Source organism: Larus michahellis, chromosome 1, assembly GCF_964199755.1.
Source record: "Larus michahellis chromosome 1, bLarMic1.1, whole genome shotgun sequence".
Classification (NCBI taxonomy): domain Eukaryota; kingdom Metazoa; phylum Chordata; class Aves; order Charadriiformes; family Laridae; genus Larus; species Larus michahellis.
In genome coordinates, this window is record NC_133896.1 from 213,628,856 (window position 1) to 213,655,796 (window position 26,941).

At 58.6% G+C, this 26,941-nt stretch overlaps 1 protein-coding gene and 1 pseudogene across 4 annotated transcripts; both read right to left on the reverse strand.

Annotated features, from left to right (window-relative positions):
• Positions 1 to 244: 244 nt before the first annotated feature.
• LOC141737468 (uncharacterized) lies at positions 245 to 4,107 on the reverse strand. 4 transcript variants are annotated; one of them, XM_074572176.1, is made up of 4 exons: positions 3,005 to 4,107; positions 1,948 to 2,271; positions 1,597 to 1,829; positions 245 to 1,438 (listed from the first exon to the last, which is right to left on the reverse strand). In XM_074572176.1, the coding sequence occupies exon 4, from the start codon at positions 1,378 to 1,380 to the stop codon at positions 457 to 459; it is 924 nt and encodes a 307-aa protein (XP_074428277.1). In that variant the 5' UTR covers positions 1,381 to 1,438; positions 1,597 to 1,829; positions 1,948 to 2,271; positions 3,005 to 4,107; the 3' UTR covers positions 245 to 456. The 4 variants fall into 4 exon arrangements, with proteins under 4 accessions (XP_074428277.1, XP_074428276.1, XP_074428275.1 ...); XM_074572175.1 differs by having other exon boundaries at positions 1,948 to 2,268; positions 3,005 to 4,101; XM_074572174.1 differs by having other exon boundaries at positions 1,948 to 3,159.
• A 5,314-nt stretch (positions 4,108 to 9,421) lies between these two features.
• Positions 9,422 to 25,271, reverse strand: LOC141737644 (F-box only protein 39-like; annotated as a pseudogene).
• Positions 25,272 to 26,941: the final 1,670 nt, after the last annotated feature.

Consider the following 26,941-nt stretch of genomic DNA (forward strand, 5'->3'; position numbering starts at 1 on the left):
GTCATCTGCAAACTCACTGAGGGTGCATTATTGTTACACATAATAACAGATGATCTGATAAAGATAGTAAACGTAATTAACAGAAGTTGTCTATCTCTTCGGGTGGGGTGTAATGCGCAAGGGGCAAGGGCCCCCCCATCTCCACGGGACAGTTGGGATTACTGGAGCATATACTGTTGTCCTTACACAAAACTGATTCTCTGCCTCTGTCAAGGGACAAAACTGATCTGCTGACAGTCACAGGGATAGAGAAAATATTGACTTTTTTATTGGTTCAGAAGAGGGGCACCCCAGGGGGTTCCCGGCCCCACCCGTCCCACCCATTGCGGGAAATTGCTGAAGCAGACGCGGCGCGGCCGGCAGCAGCGTCTCCAGCAGTCCTTCAGGCGGTGCCAGAGCCGGGTGCAGCACTGACACAGGCACCGTCCTAGCGGGCACAGCCCTGGGGACGCCTGGTCACACTCCCTGTCCACGACCTCGCCGTGCTGCTGCCTCTCCTCCTCCAAGGTCTTGACAGTGTCCAAGAGCTCCAAGTAGAGCAACTTGTCGTCCGTGGCCTTGGCTGGGGGGCTGCTGGGCGGCGGAACCACATTCACGGGGCTCTGCGCCCTGTCCCTCCTCCCTTCCGCATCCGTGGGGGTGCTCCTGCCTGAGCCTGGGGGGCTGCTGGTGCTTGGCCCCATGGAGTTGTTCTCGCCCGGCCCCGTCTTGCTGTTTCTCTTCACTTCCACCAGGCTCCCCCTGCCGAGCTCCACAGGGCTGCTCCTTTCCTTCTCCTTCACACTTCTGTCTCGTCCTGTGTCCTTCTCCTTGTCCATGTCCCCAATCTTGAGACTTATCCATGTTTGCACCCACCCACGGCCGCTCCGCTTCCAGGTGCTGGGGCTTCACTGTGGCCCCCAGCTGCTGCTGCGCCTCCATCCTGCCCAGGGGATGGAAGGGCTCCCCGGGGAGGTTCCGATCACAGGCCCCCGCTGCCCCTTGCCAACGGGCCTGCAGCACCTTCAGCATCTCACAGCACTGCCTGGCCATCTCCTGGGTGCACTCGAAACAGCGGAGGAGCTCCATGACCAGCTCCCCTTGGTCCGAGGCCATGGCTGGGGGGCTGCAGGGTGAAGGCTGCGTGTCCACAGGGCTCTGCGCCCTGTCCCTGCTTTCCCTGGGGACCGGCTCTTGCTTGGTCCTTGTTGGCAGTTCCAGTGGGGGCTCCTGGCAGAGGGCTGGCCCTGGCTCCTCCACCCTCCCCTTGACAGCCCTGGGGGGATGGCGTGGTCCTGAGCGGTCGAGTGCTGCCAGCTCCGCCATCGCACCAGGCCGGGGCTCCGGGAAGGAGTAGAGGGAGCTGAAGGAAGAGGAGCCTCTGTCTGTCATGGAGTCCATGGTGGCCAGCGGGGCTGGTGGGGAGCGATGCTTCCTCTTTAAGGCCTCCACACTCGCCCTGCAGAGGAGGAGAAAGAGACCCCGCTGCAACCCGGAGCCCAGCGGGACCCGCGGGCAGCACCCCCCTTGGCTGGCGGTCAGGGCTGCCCAGCGCAGGCAGGGGCAGGGCACGGGGTGAGGGTCTGGGGCAGCATCTGGGGTCTCCCCCACACTCACCGCTTCTCCTGCTTGGGCCGGGATTTCTCCACTCCTCCATCCACTGCCCGAGAAGTTGTGGCGGGAGGAGACAGAGTGATCAGCTGGTAGCCCCCGGCACAGCCCTGGCTCAGGGCTGCCCTGGGGTGTCGGCCGTTTGCAGGGTGCTCGGTGCTGGGGCCACTTACAGCTCTGCCACCTCTGGCTGGGCTCTTGTTTTCTTGTCTGATGCTTCTTCTTCTTCTTCACCACTTCTGCAAGGTCCCCAGGAGCTGGGTGAGACGGGAGTACCTCCCAGTCCCACACCACTGCCCCCCACAGCACCCCTCGCCCCCCCATGCCGCAGCACAGTGTGGTGCAACACTCACCTACCTGAAGCCGCTTGCTCTGCAGCACAGCTGAGAATACGCTGAGTCCCATCACAATCAGGAGGAGAGGGCCCAGGGGAGACACGGCGTCAGAGCGCCCACGGCACCGACTCCGGTGTGGCTGCGGTGCTCCCAGTCACCAGCACAGAACCACGATGTAGCTCCCCAGTGTCCTCCTGGGACCCCAGTGACAGGACCCACAAGACTTCTGGGGCCGAGGTCTCCTTGCCGCGGTCTCGGAGCCCTGAGCCCTTCCCTTCCTCCCGAAGCCGCAGCGCTCGCACTGTCCCCCATTGGCTGTCCCCTGCTGGGAGTGCACGGCTTCCTGCTGATGGAAGGGGCTGGGTGTAGTCCTTGGGTATTTTATATCGTTATCGGGATTGACACTGCTTCTTTAGTGTTATTAATGTTAATTCTTTAGTTTTATCCTAGTAAATCTATTTTTATTGCAACCCTCCTGTTTCCTTGTTTTTGCCCAATTCCTCTTCCCGGGTGGGGAGGGGTCATCGGGCGAGAGAGTAGTTGTCTAAAGGACAAGAAATTGTGGTGGGTTTCTCAAACCATAATAAGAAGGGAGGGAGAAGGAGAAGGGCCCCACCCCTTCAGGGCATGGTTTGGGTGGGAAGGGACCTTAAAGGCCACCCAGTGCCACCAGTGCAGGGACACCTCCCACCAGCCCAGGTCACTCCAAGCCCCGGCCAACCTGGCCTTGAACCCCTCCAGGGATGGGGCAGCCACAGCTTCTCTGGGCAACCTGGGCCAGGGGCTCACCGCCCTCACAGACAAGAATTTCTGCCCGAGATCTCAGCTCAGTCTCCCCTCTTGCAGTGGAACACCCTTCCCCCTCGTCCCATGGCTCCCCTCCCTCATCCAGAGTCCCTCCCCAGCTTTCCTGGAGCCCCTTGAGGGACTGGAAGGGGCTCCAAGGTCTCCATGGAGCTTTCTCTTCCCCAGGCTGAACTTTTCATGGACTCGCAGAATTTCAGAGTTGGAAGGGACCTCTAGAGATCATCTATCCAACTCCCCTGCTAAAGCAGCATTGCCCCCAGCACATTACTCACGACTGCATCCAGGCACGTCTTCAAAGTCTCCAGACAAGGAGACTCCACAACCTCCCTGGGCAGCCTCTTCCAGTGCTCTCTCACCCTCACCGTGAAGAAGTTTTTCCTCATGTTAGATCGGAACTTCCTATGTTCCAGCTTGTGCCCGTTACCCCTCGTCCTCTTACTGGCAACCACTGAAAAGAGTCTGGCTCCATCCTCCTTCAGCCCACCCTTTAGATACTTGTAAACATTAATAAGGTCTCCCCTCAGCCTTCTCTTCTCCGGGCTAAAGAGTCCCAGCTCTCTCAGCCTTTCCTCAGAAGGACGATGCTCCAATCCCTCCAGCATCTTTGCTGCCCTACGCTGGACTCTCTCCAGAAGAACACCTCCAGGGATGGGCCACTGACAACTTCCCTGGGCAACCTGTGCCAGTGCCTCAGCACCCTCACAGTCAAGAATTTCTTCCTGAGAGCCAATCTAAATCTACCCTCCTTCAGTTTGAGGCCGTTACCCCGTGCCCTATCGTTACACTCCCTCAGCCACAGTCCCTCCCAATCCCTCCTGGAGGCCCCCTTGAGGGACTGCAAGGCCGCTACAAGGTCTCCCCGCAGCCTTCTCTTCTCCGGGCTGAACAACCCCAACTCTCTGCTGCTCTGCCCTCTCCCTGACGCTCCGCAGCCTTTCTGCTCCCTCTTTGACCTCTGCCGCCAGGCCGAGCGGATCAGCCGCCTGCTCGCACCTCACGCACCCGGCATCCCTTCTACCCTCCGCTACCCGGGAGAGGTGAAGGCGCTCCCTGCAGACACAGCCCGGGGGGGCTGCAGGCGTCCAGGGGGGCTCTGTCTGCGTGGCCGCGTCTCCTCTGGAAAGTGCGCAACACGCGGGAGGCTGCGCCTTTCGGGTACACGCCATGGCTGAGCTCCCCCGCCTCGCCCTGCCTCGGCGTCCCGCGCCAGCTGAAATCCCGCGCGAACTCCACTCTCGCGTGAACTCCCGCGCCCTGGCTGCTCGCCCCGCTCCTGCTCCTGCTCCTGCTCCTGCTCCTGCTCCTGCTCCTGCTCCTGCTCCTGCTCCTGCTCCTGCTCCTGCTCCTGCTCCTGCTCGCCGCCCTCCCCGGGGCCGCCTTTGACGGGGGTGGGGTCTGGCCGCGGCGGCTGCAGGCTCCGCCCCCGCCTCGCCCCCCGCCCTCGCGCCAGCTGCGGCCGAGCTGCGGGTGCCCGCGGGCGAGCTGCGCTTCCCCGCCGCTGCCCGGGCTTGTGCCGGCCTCAGCACAAGCCGCCTGGGTGATGCTGCCTCTAAGGGAGCCGGGAGAGAGCTGGGAGCCGCCCCCCCCGGCACTGCCTGGTGGCCCCCGCAGCCCCCGCCCTCTCTCCCCAGCTGTGGCTGAGCCCGTCCCCGCCGGACGGGGGCTGAGATGGGGCTGGGGACCCCCCTGCCGCTGCCGGGACCTGGCTGTGCCTGGGGGCCCTGCTGGGACCCCCCTGAGCAGAGTCGGCGCAGGGCTGGGGTCTCGGTGGGACCCCCGTCCGCGCTGCCCTGCGCTTGCCATGCTGCCTGGCCCCTTTGCCTTCCTCCTCGGCCGCTGGGGCTGCCCTGGCCGGGCTCCCTCCTCGCCCCGGGGCTCCCCGCGGGGACAGCGGCTCCTTCCCCTCGCCATGTCCCCCCAGCCGGGTCCCTGCACTCAGCCGGGGGCGGTGCTGCTGCCCCCCCGCGCTCCCCTCGCTACGGCCATCCCTGCTGCCAGCGTCTGTGCGCCATCCCAGCCAGCCCGAGGGCACTCCGTGTCCCCCGCACCCTGTTCCGGCTGCCCCAGCGCCTCCGGCTCTCATCCCCAGGTTCCCCCATCACCCACGGGTGTCCCCCCGGCTTTGGCCACTCTCCCCCTCCCCACCAGCTGATCGGTCCCCTCCACCGGTGACAAGGTGACAAGATGGCATGAGCCCCGAGGCCTCCGCCAGCCACTCTGTGGGCTGTGGGGCAGGGATGGGGACGAGGGGCCCAGCCCCCCCCGGCACAGGCTGTCGGGCAGGGTGAGCGCGGACCAGCCGCCGTCGCTGTCGCAGGAGAAGAGCCAGAGGTCACTCAGCCAGAGCTGATGGAGTCGTTATTTTATTGAGGACGGATCAGTAAATGCAGGGGGGTGAGATATTCCGTAAGCCCGGATGGATCGGCAGGAAATGCTCCGCTATTTACCGCACGCAGGGTTTGGGTGGGATACAAAGGTCCATGCTCTGTCACCGAAGGTGTCGAGGGCCAGACCCCTCCGTCCCTCCCGGGCACCATCCTGGCCCCAGCCAGCACCCGGAGGGGATGGGGTGGGGGCTGCCCTGCTCCCCTGGGACCCTCACCAGGGCTGCCGGACACTGGAGTGGCATCTCGGGGGGCTGCAGCAGACCCGAGCCCTGGCCAGGCAGGGTGGCAGTTACCGGTGGGGACACAGGAGGAGTGAAAGGTGTCTATGCGTATATCTATATGGTCCAGAGGAGGCCTCGGAGATGCTGGGAGGGCTGGAGGCCCTGTGCTGTGAGGACAGGCTGAGAGAGTTGGGGAGGTTCAGCCTGGAGAAGAGAAAGCTCCGCGGAGACCTTGGAGCCCCTTCCAGTCCCTCAAGGGGCTCCAGGAAAGCTGGGGAGGGACTCTGGATGAGGGAGGGGAGCCATGGGACGAGGGGGAAGGGTTTTGCGCTGCAAGAGGGGAGATTGGGCTGAGATCTCGGGCAGAAATTCTTGGCTGTGAGGGCGGTGAGCCCCTGGCCCAGGTTGCCCAGAGAAGCTGTGGCTGCCCCATCCCTGGAGGGGTTTAAGGCCAGGTTGGCCGGGGCTTGGAGTGACCTGGGCTGGTGGGAGGTGTCCCTGCCCAGGGCAGGGGGGTGGAATGAGATGATCTTTAAGGTCCTTTCCCACCCAAACCATTCTGTGATTCTGTGATTCTACATCTATATTTCTATACGCCACAACCCAGACAACTGCTCGGGGGGCCGTGACCCCTCAACCCTGCAGCTGGGGCAGCCCCGGCCGAGTCAGGGTCCCGCTGTCAGGCTCCTCTTCCCTGGCGCTGGTGGAGCTTCCACCCTGCAGGTCCATGAAGGGCCAAGGGGTGCTCAGGACGGGCCACCCTCATGGGGCACCCGTGGCCACCACTGTCCCTGGGGGCGCTGAGTCCACGGGGCCATCAGGCAGCATTGCGCAGGACCAGCACACTCATGAGGAAGACCGTGAGGAAGAAGACCCACATGAAGAAGCGGTCCATCACCTTGGCCATCTTCTTCCACTCAGCGGTCCCGTGCTGGGAGTCTCGGTGGCGCCGGAAGCAGCCGGCGATGTAGCCCACATTCCTCAGCATGTCATCGTGGCGGCACAAGCAGCAGTCCCGGGGACAGCCCCCTGCCTCAGCACCCACCTCCCCCTCCATGGGGCTCTCCCCTGGCCCCCCAGTGTCCTCCCTGCCCACCCGCCTGCCCGGCACCCACCGGGGGCTCTTGCAGCTCTCGCCCACCTCGTAGACACAGCAGAGCCGGGCCATGTGGTGGAGGATGAGCCACCTGGCCCAGGGGGGCACGGGCCGGGTCCCCGGTCTGCAGTGGTGGATGTTCATGATGAAGATGGTCAGCGCGGTGGAGGCCGTGATCATGGTCATGGTGGCGATGTAGTACTTCCCTGCGTGGGTAATGGGTGGTGATGCCGCAGCGGGGTGGGGAGAGACCCGTGCGCACCTCCCCGCATCGAAACCCCCCCTGTCATGGGGGGGTGCCCACCACCCCGGTGCAGATGCCCTGGTCCCATGGGATGGTCCTGGGTGCCATCAAGGCTCACCAATGAGCGGGACGCTCTCCGAGGGGACCATGTGCTCACAGTGGTGGAAGCAACCACTGGATGACTGGAAACATACCCTGTGCCCCGTGCCGCTCCAAGGAACGCTGTCCTGGGCCTTGACAAGCAAGTCCTGTGGTGACATGGCACCCCAGAGAGAACCGAGTCGGACAATGGGACTCATTTCCAAAACACTCTGAGGTCCCTGGGCCAAAGAGTGTGGCACTGAGTGGGTATATCACGGCCCCTGCCATTCGCCCGCCTCTGGGAAGATCGAACAATACAACGGGCTGTAAAAAACTACCCTGAGAACAATGGGGGGGTGGGACCTTAAAACAATGGGATACACAGTTAGCAAAGGCCACCTGGCTAGTTAACACCAGGGGATCTAATAATTGAGCTGGTCCTGCCCAATCAGAACTTCCACGTACCCTAGAAGGGGATAAAGTCCCCGTAGTGCACATGAAGAGTATGTCAGGGAAGACAGTCTGGGTTAGTCCTGCCTCGGGCAAAGGCAAGCCCATCTGTGGGATTGCTTTCACTTAAGGAAGAGAGAACTAGAGCAGGGCAGGTTTAGATTAGGCATTGGGAAGAAGTTCTTTACAACGAGGGTGGTGAGACACTGGCCCAGGTTGCCCAGAGAGGTGGTGGAGGCCCCATCCCTGGAGACATTCAAGGCCGGGCTTCATGAGGCTCGGAGCAACCTGATCTAGTTGAAGATGTCCCTGCTTACTGCAGGGGGGTGGGACTAGATGGCATTTAAAGGTCCCTTCCAACCCAACACCACCTATGGTTCTCTAAGGCCCTGGGGGCACGTGGCAGGTGATGCAGAAGGATGGGGAGCTCTGATATGCACCTCATAGAATCATAGAATCTTCTTGGTTGGAAGGGACCTTTGAGATCATCGAGTCCAACCATACACACACACAAAAACCCCCTACAATCTCTGTCACTAGACCATGCCCTGAAGTGCCAAATCTAGGCGTTTCTTAAACACCTCTAGGGATGATGACTCAACCACCTCCCTGGGCAGGCCGTTCCAGTGCCTGACCACTCTTTCAGTAAAGTAATTCTTCCTACTATCTAATCTAAACCTCCCCTGCTGCAGCTTCAGACCCTTTCCTCTGGTCCTGTCGTTATTCACCTGGGAGAAGAGGCCAACACCCACCTCTCTCCAACCTCCTTTCAGGGAGTTGTGGAGGGCAATGAGGTCTCCCCTCAGCCTTCTCTTCTCCAAGCTAAACATGCCCAGCACCCTCAGCCTCTCCTCATATGACCTGGTCTCCAGACCCCTCACCAGCCTGGTAGCTCTCCTCTGGACACGCTCCAGCACTTCAAGGTCCCTCTTGTACAGAGGGGCCCAGAACTGAACACAGTACTCCAGGTGAGGCCTCACCAGTGCCGAGTACAGAGGCACGATCACTTCCCTACTCCTGCTGGCCACGCTATTCCTCATACAAGCCAGAATGCTGTTGGCCTTCTTGGCCACCTGGGCACGCTGCTGGCTCATGTTAAGCTGGCCGGCCGCCAGCACCCCCAGGTCCTTTTCTGCGGGGCAGCTTTCCAGCCACTCTTCCCCAAGCCCCTGGCGTTGCTTGGGGTTGTTGTGACCGAAATGCAGGACCCGGCCCTTGGCCTTATTAAACCTCATCCAATTGGCCTTGGCCCATCCCTCCAGCCTGTCCAGGGACCTCTGTAATAGCCTTCCTTCCCTCAAGCAGATCAACACTCCCAGCTAGTTTGGTGTCATCTGCAGTCTTACTGAGGGTGCACTCACGCCCCTCATCCAGATCATTGATAAAGATATTAAACAAAACTGGCCCCAAAACTGAGCCCTGAGGGACACCACTGGTGACCGGCCGCCAAGAGGATTTCACCCCATTCATCACAACTCTCTGGGCACGGCCATCCAGCCGGTTTTTTACCCAGCAAAGAGTACACTTGTCTATGCCGCGATTCGCCAGCTTCTCCAGGAGAACACTCTGGGGGACGGTGTCAAAGGCCTTACTAAAGTCCAGAGAGACAACGTCCACAGCCTTCCCCACATCCAGAAGGCGGCTCACATGGTCATGGTGATCTGACCGTGGGTGAGACAAGCCAATGAATCCATTTGTGTGATGTTAATTGCTATATAGCCCTGCCACTCTGTGTCATCATTATTAGAATTGCTAGATGCCATACCAATGGGACTCCAGTAAGAATCACCCAAAACAATGTCAGATGGGCTTTGATGAACGTAGGGCAACCAAGATGATTATGGGACTGGAGCACCTCCCTTATGAGGAAAGGCTGAAAGAGCTGGGACTCTTTAGCCTGGAGAAGAGAAGGTTGAGGGGGAACCTGATTAATGTTTACAAGTATCTAAAGGGTGGGTTTAAGGAGGATGGAGCCAGGCTCTTTTCAATGGTTCCCAGCGACAGGACAAGGGGCAATGGGCACAAGCTAGAACATAGGAAGTTCCGTTCAAATACACGGAAAAACTTCTTTACAGTGAGGGTGACAGAGCACTGGAACAGGCTGCCCAGGGAGGTTGTGGAGTCCCCTTCTCTGGAGATTTTCAAGACCCGCCTGGATGCAGCCCTGAGGGATGTGCTTTAGGCAATCCTGCTCTAGCAGGGGAGTTGGACTAGATGATCTCTAGAGGTCCCTTCCAACTCTGAAGATTCCGTGATTCCGTGATTCCGTGAAGTCTTACCTTTAGAGTAGCCAAACTGCTTTTCCTTTCTGCCCGGTTTTGGAGCAGCCTCTCCACGGGGGTGACACTTAGAAAGGCCCACACTTCCAGAAAGAACAGCCTGTGGCATGACAAGGTGAGCTGTAGCAGCTCATCGTCCAGCAGCTCACGGTCATTGTTCCACTGAAGTGTTAATTCCTTCCAAAAAGAACAAAAGTTGTTAGTGCTACTCAACAGAACTGGTGAGCGCAGTAACTAGAATTCAATAAACAAGTTTCCCAATACTACCAACAGAAGGGACTGGCAGCAGATCAATTTTGTCCCTTGACAGGAGCAGAGAATCAGTTTTGGGAAACGACAACGGTAGATGCTACGGTAATCCCAACTCTCCCGTGGAGATGGGGGGCCTTGTGCATTGCACCCCACCCTAAGAGATAGACAACTTGTGTTACCGTTAGAAGATGCTGCACCCTCAGCTCATGCCATGATCTTATTTGACATATTGGAAATTATCCCAGGTACGAGAGTAGATCCAAAGACAATTTCTAGAAAGCTTTGCAGATCCCGGCTGTTCATTGGAAGCTCTGCAGCGCAACAGAACCTAAAGAGCGCTGTCAGCAACCATCAGGCCGTGTGCTTCCCTCAGGCGTGCAAAGACCTGATGCTCATTGACGCGGGTCAAGGCTGTCGCACACCTTTGGTGGCACATCCTGCGTGACACCAAAGGGCTGTGACATGGGCACCAGTTAATTTACATCTGCTGTAGACGTTTGTGTGTTGCCAAAAGGGAGCAGAACCACGAGGGCAGGCTGATGCAGGCTACAGCTCCGCAAGCAAACAGGGTGTACAGACTCTTCTCCTCATACGCAGATTTCCCTGCAAAAGGGTGGGGTTCAGAAACATCGGAAAGGACAAGCAAGTTACCAGTTACTAAACGTGAACATGTCTAACTAGAAGAAGCCTAAAGCGGTTTCACCAAACTGAGGTTTTCCTGCCTGAAAAACTCTTTTTGCTCACAGCTGACATCCCAGCACCAGTATTTTGGGTGTTTTAGCTTTTTATGAGGGCAACCTGACATCAGCCTGACAGTGAAGACTGGCATAACGGGCATCGCAACTGGACAAGGACAACGACCTCAACCAGGCTAGAGTGGAACACCGCAGTGGCTCGCTTATGAAAATGACCCTCTGGCCATAACACTGAAGTGGTCAGGAATTCCTCCTGCTGAGCGCTGCTATGCAGAAGGCCTGGAGGATTACTTTGCTTAGCTTTGTGATACCGCGGTGAGATGTCCCTCTGGGTTCCCGTACCTGCAGAACACGCCAGGAGGCTGGGAGGAGGTTGGTGAGGGTGCGTCTCATTCTCCAGCCTGGGTCTCTGAAACTGTAGCTCCGCAGACTCTTATGCTGCTGACTGGCATCTCCGCTAGCAGGATCCTGGCTAGGTGATCGTGCTTCGTGACTCTTTCAAAGAAGAAGTTCACGCGCAGTTTTGGGGCTCCCTTGGCCAAGTTGGCCCACGACGTTCCTCTGACCACTTGCCCATGAGGGTCGTGGATATGACATTGGATATTCAAGGTGCACAGGGAATGAGCGCTCTGCTCCTGCAGGGTGTTCAGCAGCTCGTCAGAGATGCAGTTGTAATTGAAAGTCAGGATGACCAGGCTGTGGAACTTGGCCATAGTTTGGTGGAACAAGGCGCTGCTGAAGACAGGAAGGTGGAGGCTGCAGAAATTCTCGACACCGATTTCAGACGGAGAGCTTTCATTTGTCAAGCAGCTGAGAGAATGCAGAAGCTCACAGCCTTCTTCCAAGGTTACTCTGGCTCCTTTCAAGTTGAGAGAATCAAGCCGTTTGCTCATTCTTTTCAGGAAGGTAGAGAAGTTCTTGAGAAACTGAGCCCTCGTCACATTTTCCCGGATCAAGGGGTCTAATCCCAGGTACCCGATGCTCAGGGACACTAGGCGACTGTTACACTCGCCCAGGCGTGAAAGAAGATCTCTCATAGTCCCGTGACATTTTGGGGTAAAGCCAGTATTGCAAGGATTCCATAACTTGATCTCAAGGCGCTCCAGCTACTTGCCAACTTTCCTGAGGCACTATAGCACACTCTGCAACTCCAGTGTGTCCTCCCTTCAGGGCTGGCCGTAGAAGGTGCTGGTTCTGCTTTTCCAGAGGGATCCCGAGTGCATGGCCCAATTCCATTTTTTACTGACCAAGGCAGCGTTAGATCTGTCCCTGTCGTCTGACCGATGGAAGACACGTCTCAGACAGACATCAGGTAGGTGAGCCCAGGGGCTCTGCTCAGCTTCGCTGTCGTGTTTCGCTGAGAAGACAGTTTTTCACTTCTCTTCTGGGTGTTGAGCCAAACCTAGATGAAGAAAGGTGTGGGTAGATTTCTTGCCATTCCCAACAGCATAGGCTTCCAAGCAAACGCATGAAAGTTTGCTTCTTCAATGGCCTGGGGGGCACAGGGAGTTGGGAGGGGACAGAGCCAGGACAGCTGACCCCGACTGAGCAAAGGGACATTCCGTGCCATTTGACGTCACGCTCAGTATATAAAGCCGGGGAAAGAAGAAGGAAGGGGTGATGTTCAGAGTGATGGCGTTTGTCTTCCCAAGTCACCATCACGCTTCCGGAGCCCGGCTTTCCTGGAGATGGCTGAACCCCCGCCTGCAATGGGAAGCAGCCAACGGGTTCCTTGTTTGGCTTTGCTTGTGCGCGCGGCTTTTGCTTTGCTCATTAAACTGCCTTTCTCTCACGCCACGACTTTCCTCCCTTTCCCACTTCCCATTGTAAGAAAGGCAGGTGTTGCTTTTGCAGAGGAGAAAAATCGTTTCCATCAGAGGTGACACGATAAGGGAATGACTGAGACAAAGGGGCTCCAGCAAAGGCTTGTAGAACATCTCTTATCACACAGACAAAAGGACAAACTGATTCCTACTGGATTAGTGTCTAGAAGGGTGGTCAAACATTTAACCAGGGCTAATGACATTTTTTTACCAAAAAGGAAAGAAATCAGCCAGTCAGATAATCCCTTTAGGTGTAGCATAAAGAGAAGTAAACAGCGGCAGGACATGCGGGAAGAATGTTAGGCGCCTCGCACAGACTGTGAACCCTGGAGTACCCAACCAATGGGAAACAGGGGAGGGAAAAATTCGGCCGGGATTAGGAAATAAAAAGGTGTGGTGTTTCAAGAACGGAAAGTGTGCCTACTTGCTAGGTCACCCGCTCTTGCAAGAGCATGAACAAAAATGTGCTTCCCAGAGGATTCTGCCTGAGCCTATTTCATTCGGACCGGAACTTATTTCTCCCACCATTCTGTGTGTCCAGAGAAGGGCAAGGGAGCTGCTGAGGGCTCTGGAGCACAGGCCACGGCGCCGGGCCCTCAGCCGCCCCACAGCCGGGCGCAGCCCCGCCGCAGGCCCCGGCCCCGGCACCGGCCCAGCCTGGCCCACAGCGGCGGCCGATGGCGGCGCTCGGGGGTTCCCTCACTGGACGCAGCTCTGTTCCCCCCGCTCCGATTATTAACCGCTCCTAATTTTTCAGACAGGCAGAGATGATCTGTTACCAAGAGTCCCAAGGGAGATCAAGAGAGACTTCTGGGCCTTGGGATGACTAGTTAAGGGCTCAGGAGCGCAAGTCGTGCTCTCCTCTGTCGTTGCAGGCACAGGGAAGGATGAGGAAAGCAACAGGAAGAGCCCGCAGATCAATACCTGGCTGCGAGCCTGGTGTCAGCGGCAGGACTTTGGGGTTTTTGATCACAGCATGGTTTACAGGACAGCAGGCCTGTTGGAGACAGATGGGATACACCTGCCTCAAAAGGGGAAAAGGATCCTTGCACAGGAGTTGGCAGGGCTCATCAAAGGGGCTTTCAAGTAGATTTGAAGGGGGAAAGGGATGAATGCAGCAGCAGAGACGCAAGGGTCGTTGGTGGGCTAGAAACTATGGCTGCTCCTGGGAACGGTCAGGTAGGAGTGAAGCCTTCTTCCAGCAAAATGTGTCAGGACCAGTAGGCCAGCTGAAGTGCTTCCACACTAATGCCTGCAGCATGGGCAAGAAAGAGGAGGAGCTGGAAGCCATTGTGCAGCAGGACAGCTATGATGTAGCCGCTGTCACGGAAAGGTGGTGGGCTGACTCGCACGACTGGAGTGCTGCATTAGATGGCTACAAACCCTTCAGAAGGGACAGGCAAGGAAGGAGAGGAGGTGGGGTGGCCCTGTATGTTGGGGAGTGTTGTGAACATCGAGAACTTAATGATGGTAAACACTGGGGTTGAGTGTTTCTGGGTAAGAATGAGGGGGAGGGCCAACAAGGCTGATATGACGGTCTGTTATAGACTGCCCAACCAGGACGGAGAGGCAGGTGAAATATTCTGTAAGCAGGTGGGAGAAATCTCACGATCACTGGCCCTTGCCCTGGTGGGAGACTTCAACCTACCAGATATCAGCTGGGAACACAATAGAGCTGAGAGGGAAGAGTCTTGGAGGTTTCTGGGGTGTGTGGGGATAAATTCCTGACACAGCTGGTGAGGGAACGCACTAGGGAAGGAGCCCTGCTGGACCTGCTGTGTGTGAACAGAGAAGGACTTGTGGGGGATGTGATGTTGGAGGCCGTCTTGGGCACAGTGACCATGAAATGACAGAGTTTTTGATTCTTAGGGAAGCAAGGAAGGGCGTCAGCAGAACTGCCACCATGGACTTCTGAAGGGCGGACTTTGGTCTTTTCGGGAGCCTGCTGGAGAGAGTCTTCCTCTAGGTTTGGCTCAACACCAGAAGAGAAGTGAAAAACTGTCTTCTCAATGGAAGACGACAACGAAGCTGAGCAGAATCGCTGGGCTCACCTACCTGATGTCTGTCTGAGACGTGTCTTCCATCGGTCAGACGACAGGGACAGATCTAACGCTGCCTTGGTCTGTAAAAAATGGAATTGGGCCCTGCACTCGGGATCCCTCCCTCCTTCATGAAAGATGAACTAGAATTTGGACTACTGGAGGAAACCCCGTCTTACCAAGAAAATACTCAATGGCTTTGGCTAGGCGGTTTTGTGATAAAACACATGGACGGGTGACAATTTTTAATCCGATTGAGAAAATGTGGACAGCCCCCGGAAGACATATGGCAGTAAAGGGGATTGTGAGTTCTTGGCCCACATGTTGGAAGTTTTCCGGTGCAAAACCCAAGCAGGAGGCTGGAGGTCAACCATGGTCATACTTCCCATTCCAAAGGCTGCAGATGGGTTATGCTGACGTGCCTCCTGTGGGAGGCGTTAAGCACCCGCTGGTAATCATGGATCAACCCTCAGGAGGAGTAGAAGCTTTTCCTACCAGGAAAGCTGATCCCCCAGGAATGGTCAAAGCACTTTTGTGGGAAATCATTCCCAGATACTGACTGAAATGAAACCAGAGGATCAGACAGGGGTTCTCATTTTTCAGCAGGAATACTAAATAATATCTATAAAAGTTCAGCCGGGAGAAGAGAAGGCTGCGGGGAGACCTTGGAGCCCCTTCCAGTCCCTCAAGGGTCTCCAGGAAAGCTGGGCAGGGACTCTGGATGAGGGAGGGGAGCCATGGGACGAGGGGGAAGGGGTTTCCACTGCAAGAGGGGAGATTGAGCTGAGATCTCGGGCAGAAATTCTTGGCTGTGAGGGCGGTGAGCCCCTGGCCCAGGTTGCCCAGAGAAGCTGTGGCTGCCCCATCCCTGGAGGGGTTCAAGGCCAGGTTGGCCGGGGCTTGGAGCAAGCTGGGCTGGTGGGAGGTGTCCCTGCCCAGGGCAGGGGGTGGCACTGAGTGGCCTTTAAGGTCCCTTCCCACCCAAACCATTCCCTGAAGGGGTGGGGCCTTCTCCTTCTCCCTCCCTTCTTGTTATGGTTTGAGAAACCCACCACAATTTCTTGTCCTTTAGACAACTACTCTCTCACCCGATGACCCCTCCTCACCGGGGAAGAGGAATTGGGGAAAAAGAAGGAAACATGAGGGTTGCAATAGAAATAAATTTACTAGCATAAAACTAAAGAATTAACATTAATAACACTAAAGAAGCAGTGTCAATCCCGATATCAATATAAAATACCCAAGGACTACACCCAGCCCCTTCCATCAGCAGGAAGCCGTGCACTCCCAGCAGGGGACAGCCAATGGGGGACAGTGCGAGCGCTGCGGCGTCGGGAGGAAGGGAAGGGCTCAGGGTTCCGGCACCGCAGCAAGGAGTTCTCTGCACCGCCGCCATCAAGGGAGAGTTGAACTACACAGCAAACTTTATAATTTGTACTGAATGTGATGTTCGTGCTATGAAATAGTCCTGTTGTCAGCCTGGGGCAAGTGCCCTCCTTGTCTTGCTCTTCCTCATCCCCTGCTGCATGTCACCAAGGGGGGCTCTGACTGCCTGTGATGTCACAAAGAAGGGCTCTGACTGCCCCATGATGTCACAAAGGGGGGACGTGCCCCCCTGCCGCACTATAAAAGGGGGACGCGGTCCCCGCTGGAGCCATCAGCGGATGCTGGGCACCGCAGTCTGGCATTGTCTGGGCAGACTGCAGCCTCGGCCTCTGACACCCCAGCAGTCTTGCGGGTCCCGTCACTGGGGACCCAGGAGGACACTGGGGAGCCGCATCGTGGTTCTGTGCTGGTGACTGGGAGCACCGCAGCCACACCGGAGTCGGTGCCATGGGGCGCTCTGACGCCGTGTCTCCCCTGGGCCCTCTCCTCCTGATTGTGATGGGACTCAGCGTATTCTCAGCTGTGCTGCAGAGCAAGCGGCTTCAGGTAGGTGACTGTTGCACCACACTGTGCTGCAGCATGGGGTGGCGAGGGATGGCATGGGGTGGTGTGGGGTGCTGTGGGGGGCTGTGGTGTGGGACTGGGAGGTGCTCCCGTCTCACCCAGCTCCTGGGGACCTTGCAGAAGTGGTGGAAGAAGAAGAGTAAGAAGCAGCGTCAGACAAGCAAGACAGGAGCCCGGCCAGAGAAGCAGAGCGGTGAGTGGCCCCAGCACCGAGCACCCTGCAAACGGCCGACACCCCATGGCAGCCCTGAGCCGGGGCTGTGCCGGGGGCTGCCGGCCGCTCAATCTGTCTCCTCCCACTGCAGCTTCTCGGGCAGTGTATGGAGAAGTGGAGAAATCCCATTCGAAGCAGGAGAAGCGGTGAGTGTGGGGGAGACCCCAGATGCTGCCCCAGACCCTCACCCCGTGCCCTGCCCCTGCCTGCGCTGGGCAGCCCTGACCGCCAGCCAAGGGGGGTGCTGCCCGCGGGTCCCGCTGGGGTCTGGGGTGCAGCGGGGTCTCTTTCTCCTCCTCTGCAGGGCGAGTGCGGAGGCCTTAAAGAGGAAGCATCGCTCCCCACGAGCCCCGCTGGCCACCATGGACTCTGTGACTGACAGAGGCTCCTCTTCCCTCAATTCCCTCTACTCCTTCCCGGAGCCCCGGCCTGGTGCGATGGCGGAGCTGGCAGCACTCGACCGCTCAGGACCCCGCCATCCCCCCAGGGCTGTCAAGGGGAGGGTGGAGGAGCCAGGGCCAGCCCTCTGCCAGGAGCCCCCACAGGAACTGCCTACAAGGACCAAGCAAGAGCCGGTCCCCAGGGAAAGCAGGGACAGGGCGCAGAGCCCTGTGGACACGCAGCCTTCACCCTGCAGCCCCCCAGCCATGGCCTCGGACCAAGGGGAGCTGGTCATGGAGCTCCTCCGCTGTTTCGAGTGCACCCAGGAGATGGCCAGGCAGTGCTGTGAGATGCTGAAGGTGCTGCAGGCCCGTTGGCAAGGGGCAGCGGGGGCCTGTGATCGGAACCTCCCCGGGGAGCCCTTCCATCCCCTGGGCAGGATGGAGGCGCAGCAGCAGCTGGGGGCCACAGTGAAGCCCCAGCACCTGGAAGCGGAGCGGCCGTGGGTGGATGCAAACACGGATAAGGCTGAGGATGGGATCATGGAGAAGGAGGAGGACACAGGACCAGACAGAAGTGTGAAGGAGAAGGAAAGGAGCAGCCCTGTGGAGCTCAGCAGGGGGAGCCTGGTGGAAGTGAAGAGAAACAGCAAGACGGGGCCGGGCGAGAACAACTCCATGGGGCCAAGCACCAGCAGCCCCCCAGGCTCAGGCAGGAGCACCCCCACGGATGCGGAAGGGAGGAGAGACAGGGCGCAGAGCCCCGTGAATGTGGTTCCGCCGCCCAGCAGCCCCCCAGCCAAGGCCACGGACGACAAGTTGCTCTACTTGGAGCTCTTGGACACTGTCAAGACCTTGGAGGAGGAGAGGCAGCAGCACGGCGAGGTCATGGACAGGGAGTGTGACCAGGCGTCCCCAGGGCTGTGCCCGCTAGGACGGTGCCTGTGTCAGTGCTGCACCCGGCTCTGGCACCGCCTGAAGGACTGCTGGAGACGCTGCTGCCGGCCGCGCCGCGTCTGCTTCAGCAATTTCCCGCAATGGGTGGGACGGGTGGGGCCGGGAACCCCCTGGGGTGCCCCTCTTCTGAACCAATAAAAAAGTCAATATTTTCTCTATCCCTGTGACTGTCAGCAGATCAGTTTTGTCCCTTGACAGAGGCAGAGAATCAGTTTTGTGTAAGGACAACAGTATATGCTCCAGTAATCCCAACTGTCCCGTGGAGATGGGGGGGCCCTTGCCCCTTGCGCATTACACCCCACCCGAAGAGATAGACAACTTCTGTTAATTACGTTTACTATCTTTATCAGATCATCTGTTATTATGTGTAACAATAATGCACCCTCAGTGAGTTTGCAGATGACACCAAGCTAGGAGGGAGTGTCGATCTGCTTGAGGGAAGGAAGGCTCTACAGAGGGCCCTGGACAGGCTGGAGGGATGGGCCAAGGCCAATTGGATGAGGTTTAATAAGGCCAAGGGCCGGGTCCTGCATTTTGGTCACAACAACCCCAAGCAACGCCAGGGGCTTGGGGAAGAGTGGCTGGAAAGCTGCCCCGCAGAAAAGGACCTGGGGGTGCTGGTGGCCGGCCAGCCTAACATGAGCCAGTCCTCCCCCAGATGAGCTGGGATCACTGGAAACCGGCTCAGCTCTCTCCAACCCCCCCGAAGCAGCACAGCCCTCCCCAAAATGAGCTGGGACCGCTGGCATCCAGCTCAACCCTGCCCAGCCCCCCCAGACCAGCGCAACCCCCCAAAGGCAGCCCAGCCCTCGGGACCCTTGCAGAGGCCGCCAGGCTGGGGCCCAGGGGGCGGGGCGGGGGTGTCGCGTGAAAAGGGGCAAAGCGGTTTTGGCAGAAAAGGAACCCCCTTGCGTTCTAACACTCCTCACCGAGGTGGGAGGCCAGGTGCGGCCGGGTTTAAATCCTGAGGGATGCCCAATTCAGCACTATCAGCCCAATGGCGTTTAATGTGTATTAAAGTGTTACGATTTGGGCACAGTAATAGTGGACTGCACCTTCCGTCTAGTCGTGCTCGTGAACTAGCACGGCCACTCTCGAGTCTTTGGTCGCGTTCGGTGAGAAACCAAAAGGACGAGCTACTTCAAAAAGTGCACTTTATTTAAACAACAGATAGATAGGTTCTTAGGGCAGCCGGTGATAAATACACTGTCTGCAAAGCACGTGCAAATGAAAGTATTGTTACATCTACAAAACGCGGGACAAAGTTCTAACGATACAGCCTGGCTATACATGTAGAAAAGAGAGTCTCTAGAGAAATTTCTGAGTTTCCCGAGGGAGCCCTCGGTATAATCTAAGTCTTACCCAAAGGCGTCCCTATGGGGGGGAAGAGAGGCTCAGCCCGTCGCCTGCTCCCAGAAGCCAGTGATGGAATTCTTTGCGATGGTGTCTTCCCTGGGTATCCCCCCTCTCTCGGGCTGTTTTTCTACTATTTGTTATCTTCGAGGTGGAGTTTGAGTGACTTTAGTCGTACATACTTTTATCATGATTGGTGTAAATTTTTCTCGCTTCACAATTAAAGGTGTAGTTTACGAGAAGCTCAGGGCGCAGGCTCAAGAAGGAGCGGTCGCACCTTGGAGGCGGGTAGCCTTCGGGGTGGAGGTGTGGTTTGGTATTATAATGACATTCTAATGAGCAAAGTTCGCACAAAGGACAGCGTTTCATCAAAATTTGACAAAATGTTGGCTCTGAGCATCGAGCGGGCAGCTAATTGGCAGCTTATCTGTTTCCTGGTATCATCCCATTCCCGTATCCGCTATACATCCTAAGGTAAAGCCGCGGAATAACTGCATCCCGTCCCGTACCTCATGTAGCTTATCAGGGAACCACAGGTGTTGTATCCTTCATGCCAGCTGCGGCTCTTTTCTACCTCAGAAGCCTCTTGATTTTCTACTTTTCCTTCATGTGTGAACAATGCTGTACTTTTGTATTTTTAGCCAATTTAGTATTTATTCCACACCCTGCAATCAAGCGAGTCAGGTGGTGAAAGCCTCTGTGGTATGGAGGCCGATGGCTGAAATATCAATATGGGGAGGCCTGGCAGATTGACGATACCACACTGCCACAAACCCACCAAGGTAAGGACCATGTGCTCACAGTGGTGGAAGCAAGCACTGGATGGCTGGAAACGTACCCTGTGCCCCGTGCCGCTGTGGGACCTTAAAACAATGGGATACACAGTTAGCAAAGGGCACCTGGCTAGTTAACACCAGGGGATCTAATAATTGAGCTGGTCCTGCCCAATCAGAACTTCCACGTACCGTAGAAGGGGATAAAGTCTCAAACTGAAGGAGGGTAGATTTAGATTGGCTCTCAGGAAGAAATTCTTGACTGTGAGGGTGGTGAGGCACTGGCACAGGTTGCCCAGGGAAGTTGTCAGTGGCCCATCCCCGGAGGTGTTCGAGGCCAGGCTGGATGAGGCTTTGGGCGGCCTGGTCTAGTGGGAGGTGTCCCTGCCCAGGGCAGGGGGGTTGGAACTGGATGATCTTTAAGGTCCCTTCCAACCCGAACCATTCTGCAGTTCTGTGATGTCGTCTACCTTGACTTGAGCAAGGCTTTTGACACTGTCTGTCAGAACATCGTCCTTAGGAGACTGAGGAAGTGTGGACTAGACGAGGGGACAGTGAGGTGGATGGAGAGCTGGCTGCGTGACAGGACTCAGAGGGTCGTCATTCATGGAGCAGGGTCGAGTTGGAGGCCTCTAACCAGTGGTGTCCCGCAGGGGTCAATACTTGGACCAGTATTGTTTAACGTATTCATCAACGGCCTGGACGAGGGGAGAGAGTGTGTGCTCAGCAAGGTCGCTGATGATACCAAACTGGGGGGGGTGGCTGAGACCCCAGAGGGCCGTGCTGCCATCCAGCGTGAGCCAGACAGGCTGGGGAGCTGGGCAGAGAAGAACCTAATGAGGTTCAACAAGGACAAGGGCAGGGTCCTGCAGCTGGGGAGGAAGAGTGTCAGGCAGCAGTATGGGTTAGGGGTGGACCGGCTGGAAAGCAGCTCTGAAGAAAAGGATCTGGGGGTCTTGGTAGACAGTAAATTATCCATGAGCAAGCCATGTGCCCTTGTCGCCAAGAAGGCCAGCGGAATTCTGGGCTGCACAGGGAAGAGCGTGGCCAGCACGTCAAGGCAGGTCATTCTCCCCCTCTGCTCTGCACTGGTGAGGCCACAACTGGAGTACTGTGTCCAGCTCTGGGCTCCCCGGATCAAGAGAGACGGGGAAGTTCTGGAGAGAGTCCAGCGTAGGGCAACAAAGATGATTGAGGGATTGGAGCATCTCTGTTATGAGGAAAGGCTGAGAGAGCTGGGACTCTTTAGCCCGGAGAAGAGAAGGCTGAGGGGAGACCTTATTAATGTTTACAAGTATCTGAAGGGTGGGCTGAAGGAGGATGGAGCCAGACTCTTTTCAGTGGTTGCCAGTAAGAGGACGAGGGGTAACGGGCACAAGCTGGAACATAGGAAGTTCCGATCTAACATGAGGAAAAACTTCTTCACGGTGAGGGTGAGAGAGCACTGGAACAGGCTGCCCAGGGAGGTTGTGGAGTCTCCTTCTCTGGAGACTTTCAAGACGTGCCTGGATGCAGTCGTGAGTAATGTGCTGGGGGCAATGCTGCTTTAGCAGGGGAGTTGGATAGATGATCTCTAGAGGTCCCTTCCAACTCTGAAATTCTGCGAGTCCATGAAAAGTTCAGCCTGGGGAAGAGAAAGCTCCGCGGAGACCTTGGAGCCCCTTCCAGTCCCTCAAGGGGCTCCAGCAAAGCTGGGGAGGGACTCTGGATGAGGGAGGGGAGCCATGGGACGAGGGGGAAGGGTTTTCCGCTGCAAGAGGCGAGATTGGGCTGAGATCTCGGGCAGAAATTCTTGGCTGTGAGGGCGGTGAGCCCCTGGCCCAGGTTGCCCAGAGAAGCTGTGGCTGCCCCATCCCTGGAGGGGTTCAAGGCCAGGTTGGCCGGGGCTTGGAGCAAGCTGGGCTGGTGGGAGGTGTCCCTGCCCAGGGCAGGGGGTGGCACTGGGTGGCCTTTAAGGTCCCTTCCCACCCAAACCATTCCCTGAAGGGGTGGGGCCCTTCTCCTTCTCCCTCCCTTCTTGTTATGGTTTGAGAAACCCACCACAATTTCTTGTCCTTTAGACAACTACTCTCTCACCCGATGACCCCTCCCCACCCGGGAAGAGGAATTGGGCAAAAACAAGGAAACAGGAGGGTTGCAATAAAAATAGATTTACTAGGATAAAACTAAAGAATTAACATTAATAACGCTAAAGAAGCAGTGTCAATCCCGATAACGATATAAAATACCCAAGGACTACACCCAGCCCCTTCCATCAGCAGGAAGCCGTGCACTCCCAGCAGGGGACAGCCAATGGGGGACAGTGCGAGCGCTGCGGCTTCGGGAGGAAGGGAAGGGCTCAGGGCTCCGAGACCGCGGCAAGGAGACCTCGGCCCCAGAAGTCTCGTGGGTCCTGTCACCGGGGACCCAGGAGGACACTGGGGAGCTACATCGCGGTTCTGTGCTGGTGACTGGGAGCACCGCAGCCACACCGGAGTTGGTGCCGTGGGCGCTCTGACGCCGTGTCTCCCCTGGGCCCTCTCCTCCTGACTGTGATGGGACTCAGCGTATTCTCAGCTGTGCTGCAGAGCAAGCGGCTTCAGGTAGGTGACTGTTGCACCACACTGTGCTGCACCGCACTGCGCCGCAGGATGGGGTGGCCAGGGATGGCATGGGGTGGCGAGGAATGGCGAGGGGTGCTGTGGGGGGCTGTGGGGGGCTGTGGTGTGGGACTGGGAGGTACTCCCGTCTCACCCAGCTCCTGGGGACCTTGCAGAAGTGGTGAAGAAGAAGCATCAGACAAGAAAACAAGAGCCCAGCCAGAGGTGGCAGAGCTGTAAGTGGCCCCAGCATGGAGCACCCTGCAAACGGCCAACAGCCCACGGCAGCCCTGAGCCAGGGCTGTGCCGGGGGCTACCAGCTGATCACTCTGTCTCCTCCCGCCACAACTTCTCGGGCAGAGGATGGAGGAGTGGAGAAATCCCGGCCCAAGCAGGAGAAGCGCTGAGTGTGGGGGAGACCCCAGATGCTGCCCCAGACCCTCACCCCGTGCCCTGCCCCTGCCTGCGCTGGGCAGCCCTGACCGCCAGCCAAGGGGGGTGCTGCCCGCGGGTCCCGCTGGGGTCTGGGGTGCAGCGGGGTCTCTTTCTCCTCCTCTGCAGGGCGAGTGCGGAGGCCTTGAGCACGAAGCCCCTCTCCCCACGGGCCTTGCTGGCCACCATGGACTACATGACAGACAGAGGCTACTCTTCCTCAGCTTCCTTTACCCTTCCCGGAGGCCTGTCCTGGTGGGATGGCGGAGCTGGCAGCACTCAACTGCTCAGGACCCCGCCATCCCCCCAGGGCTGTCAAGGGGAGGGTGCAGGAGCCAGGGCCAGCCCTGTGCCAGGAGCCCCCACTGGAACTGCCAACAAGGACCACGCAAGAGGTCTACTTGAGCTCTTGCGCATTTTCAAGTTGTGGGGGGAGAGGCAGCAGCGCGGCGAGCCCATGGCCAGACTGCCATGGCCAGACAGCCCATGGCCAGAGCCGGCTGCCGGCCGCGCTGCATCTGCTTCAGAAATTTCCCCTAATGGCTGGGAGGTGTGGGGCTGGGAACCCCCTGGGGTGCCCCACTTCTGAACCAATAAAAAGGTCAATATTTTCTCTATCCCTGTGACTGTCAGCAGATCAGTTTTGTCCCTTGACAGGAGCAGAGAATCAGTTTTGTGTAAGGACAACAGTATGTGCTACACTAATGCCGACTCTCTTGTGGAGATGGGGGGGCCCTTGCCCCTTGTGCATTACACCCCACCCGAAGAGAGAGGCAACGTCTATTATTGCGTTTACTATCTTTATCAGATCATCTATTATTATGTGTAAGAATAATGCACCCTCAGTGAGTTTGCAGATGACACCAAGCTAGGAGGGAGTGTCGATCTGCTTGAGGGAAGGAAGGCTCTACAGAGGGACTCCAGCTACTTGCCAAATTTCCTGAGGCACCACAGCACACTCTGCAACTCCAGTGTGTCCTCCCTTCAGGGCTGGCCGTAGAAGGTGCTGGTTCTGCTTTTCCAGAGGGATCCCGAGTGCAGGGCCCAATTCCATTTTTTACAGACCAAGGCAGCGTTAGATCTGTCCCTGTCCTCTGACCGATGGAAGACACGTCTCAGACAGACATCAGGTAGGTGAGCCCAGCGATTCTGCTCAGCTTCGCTGTCGTCTTCCATTGAGAAGACAGTTTTTCACTTCTCTTCTGGGTGTTGAGCAAACCTAGAGGAAGACTCTCTCCAGCAGGCTCCCGAAAAGACCAAAGTCCGCCCTCCGGACGTCCATGGTGGCAGTTCTGCTGACGCCCTTCCGTGCTTCCCTAAGAATCAAAAACTCTGTCATTTCATGGTCACTGTGCCCAAGACGGCCTCCAACATCACATCCCCCACAAGTCCTTCTCTGTTCACACACAGCACGTCCAGCAGGGCTCCTTCCCTAGTGCGTTCCCCCACCAGCTGTGGCAGGAATTTATCCCCACACACCCCAGAAACCTCCAAGACTCTTCCCTCTCAGCTCTATTGGGTTCCCCGTTACCCCGTGCCCTATCGTTACACTCCCTCAGCCACAGTCCCTCCCAATCCCTCCTGGAGGCCCCCTTGAGGGACTGCAAGGCCGCTACAAGGTCTCCCCGCAGCCTTCTCTTCTCCGGGCTGAACAACCCCAACTCTCTGCTGCTCTGCCCTCTCCCTGACGCTCCGCAGCCTTTCTGCTCCCTCTTTGACCTCTGCCGCCAGGCCGAGCGGATCAGCCGCCTGCTCGCACCTCACGCACCCGGCATCCCTTCTACCCTCCGCTACCCGGGAGAGGTGAAGGCGCTCCCTGCAGACACAGCCCGGGGGGGCTGCAGGCGTCCAGGGGGGCTCTGTCTGCGTGGCCGCGTCTCCTCTGGAAAGTGCGCAACACGCGGGAGGCTGCGCCTTTCGGGTACACGCCATGGCTGAGCTCCCCCGCCTCGCCCTGCCTCGGCGTCCCGCGCCAGCTGAAATCCCGCGCGAGCTGAAATCCCGCGCGAACTCCACTCTCGCGTGAACTCCCGCGCCCCGGCTGCTCGCCCCGCTCCTGCTCCTGCTCCTGCTCCTGCTCCTGCTCCTGCTCCTGCTCCTGCTCCTGCTCCTGCTCCTGCTCCTGCTCCTGCTCCTGCTCGCCGCCCTCCCCGGGGCCGCCTTTGACGGGGGTGGGGTCTGGCCGCGGCGGCGGCAGGCTCCGCCCCCGCCTCGCCCCCCGCCCTCGCGCCAGCTGCGGCCGAGCTGCGGGTGCCCGCGGGCGAGCTGCGCTTCCCCGCCGCTGCCCGGGCTTGTGCCGGCCTCAGCACAAGCCGCCTGGGTGATGCTGCCTCTAAGGGAGCCGGGAGAGAGCTGGGAGCCGCCCCCCCCCGGCACTGCCTGGTGGCCCCCGCAGCCCCCGCCCTCTCTCCCCAGCTGTGGCTGAGCCCGTCCCCGCCGGACGGGGGCTGAGATGGGGCTGGGGACCCCCCTGCCGCTGCCGGGACCTGGCTGTGCCTGGGGGCCCTGCTGGGACCCCCCTGAGCAGAGTCGGCGCAGGGCTGGGGTCTCGGTGGGACCCCCGTCCGCGCTGCCCTGCGCTTGCCATGCTGCCTGGCCCCTTTGCCTTCCTCCTCGGCCGCTGGGGCTGCCCTGGCCGGGCTCCCTCCTCGCCCCGGGGCTCCCCGCGGGGACAGCGGCTCCTTCCCCTCGCCATGTCCCCCCAGCCGGGTCCCTGCACTCAGCCGGGGCCGGTGCTGCTGCCCCCCCGCGCTCCCCTCGCTACGGCCATCCCTGCTGCCAGCGTCTGTGCGCCATCCCAGCCAGCCCGAGGGCACTCCGTGTCCCCCGCACCCTGTTCCGGCTGCCCCAGCGCCTCCGGCTCTCATCCCCAGGTTCCCCCATCACCCACGGGTGTCCCCCCGGCTTTGGCCACTCTCCCCCTCCCCACCAGCTGATCGGTCCCCTCCACCGGTGACAAGGTGACAAGATGGCATGAGCCCCGAGGCCTCCGCCAGCCACTCTGTGGGCTGTGGGGCAGGGATGGGGACGAGGGGCCCAGCCCCCCCCGGCACAGGCTGTCGGGCAGGGTGAGCGCGGACCAGCCGCCGTCGCTGTCGCAGGAGAAGAGCCAGAGGTCACTCAGCCAGAGCTGATGGAGTCGTTATTTTATTGAGGACGGATCAGTAAATGCAGGGGGGTGAGATATTCCGTAAGCCCGGATGGATCGGCAGGAAATGCTCCGCTATTTACCGCACGCAGGGTTTGGGTGGGATACAAAGGTCCATGCTCTGTCACCGAAGGTGTCGAGGGCCAGACCCCTGTGTCCCTCCCGGGCACCATCCTGGCCCCAGCCAGCACCCGGAGGGGACGGGGTGGGGGCTGCCCTGCTCCCCTGGGACCCTCACCAGGGCTGCCGGACACTGGAGTGGCGTCTCGGGGGGCTGCAGCAGACCCGAGCCCTGGCCAGGCAGGGTGGCAGTTACCGGTGGGGACACAGGAGGAGTGAAAGATGTCTATGCGTATATCTATATGGTCCAGAGGAGGCCCCAGAGATGCTGGGAGGGCTGGAGGCCCTCTGCTGGAAGGACAGGCTGAGAGAGTTGGGGAGGTTCAGCCTGGAGAAGAGAAAGCTCCACGGAGACCTTGGAGCCCCTTCCAGTCCCTCAAGGGGCTCCAGGAAAGCTGGGGAGGGACTCTGGATGAGGGAGGGGAGCCATGGGACGAGGGGGAAGGGGTTTCCACTGCAAGAGGGGAGACTGAGCTGAGATCTCGGGTAGAAATTCTTGGCTGTGAGGGCAGTGAGCCCCTGGCCCAGGTTGCTCAGAGAAGCTGTGGCTGCCCCATCCCTGGAGGGGTTCAAGGCCAGGTTGGCCGGGGCTTGGAGCAAGCTGGGCTGGTGGGAGGTGTCCCTGCCCAGGGCAGGGGGGTGGAATGAGATGATCTTTAAGGTCCCTTCCCACCCAAACCATTCTGTGATTCTATGATTCTACATCTATATTTCTATACGCCACAACCCAGACAAC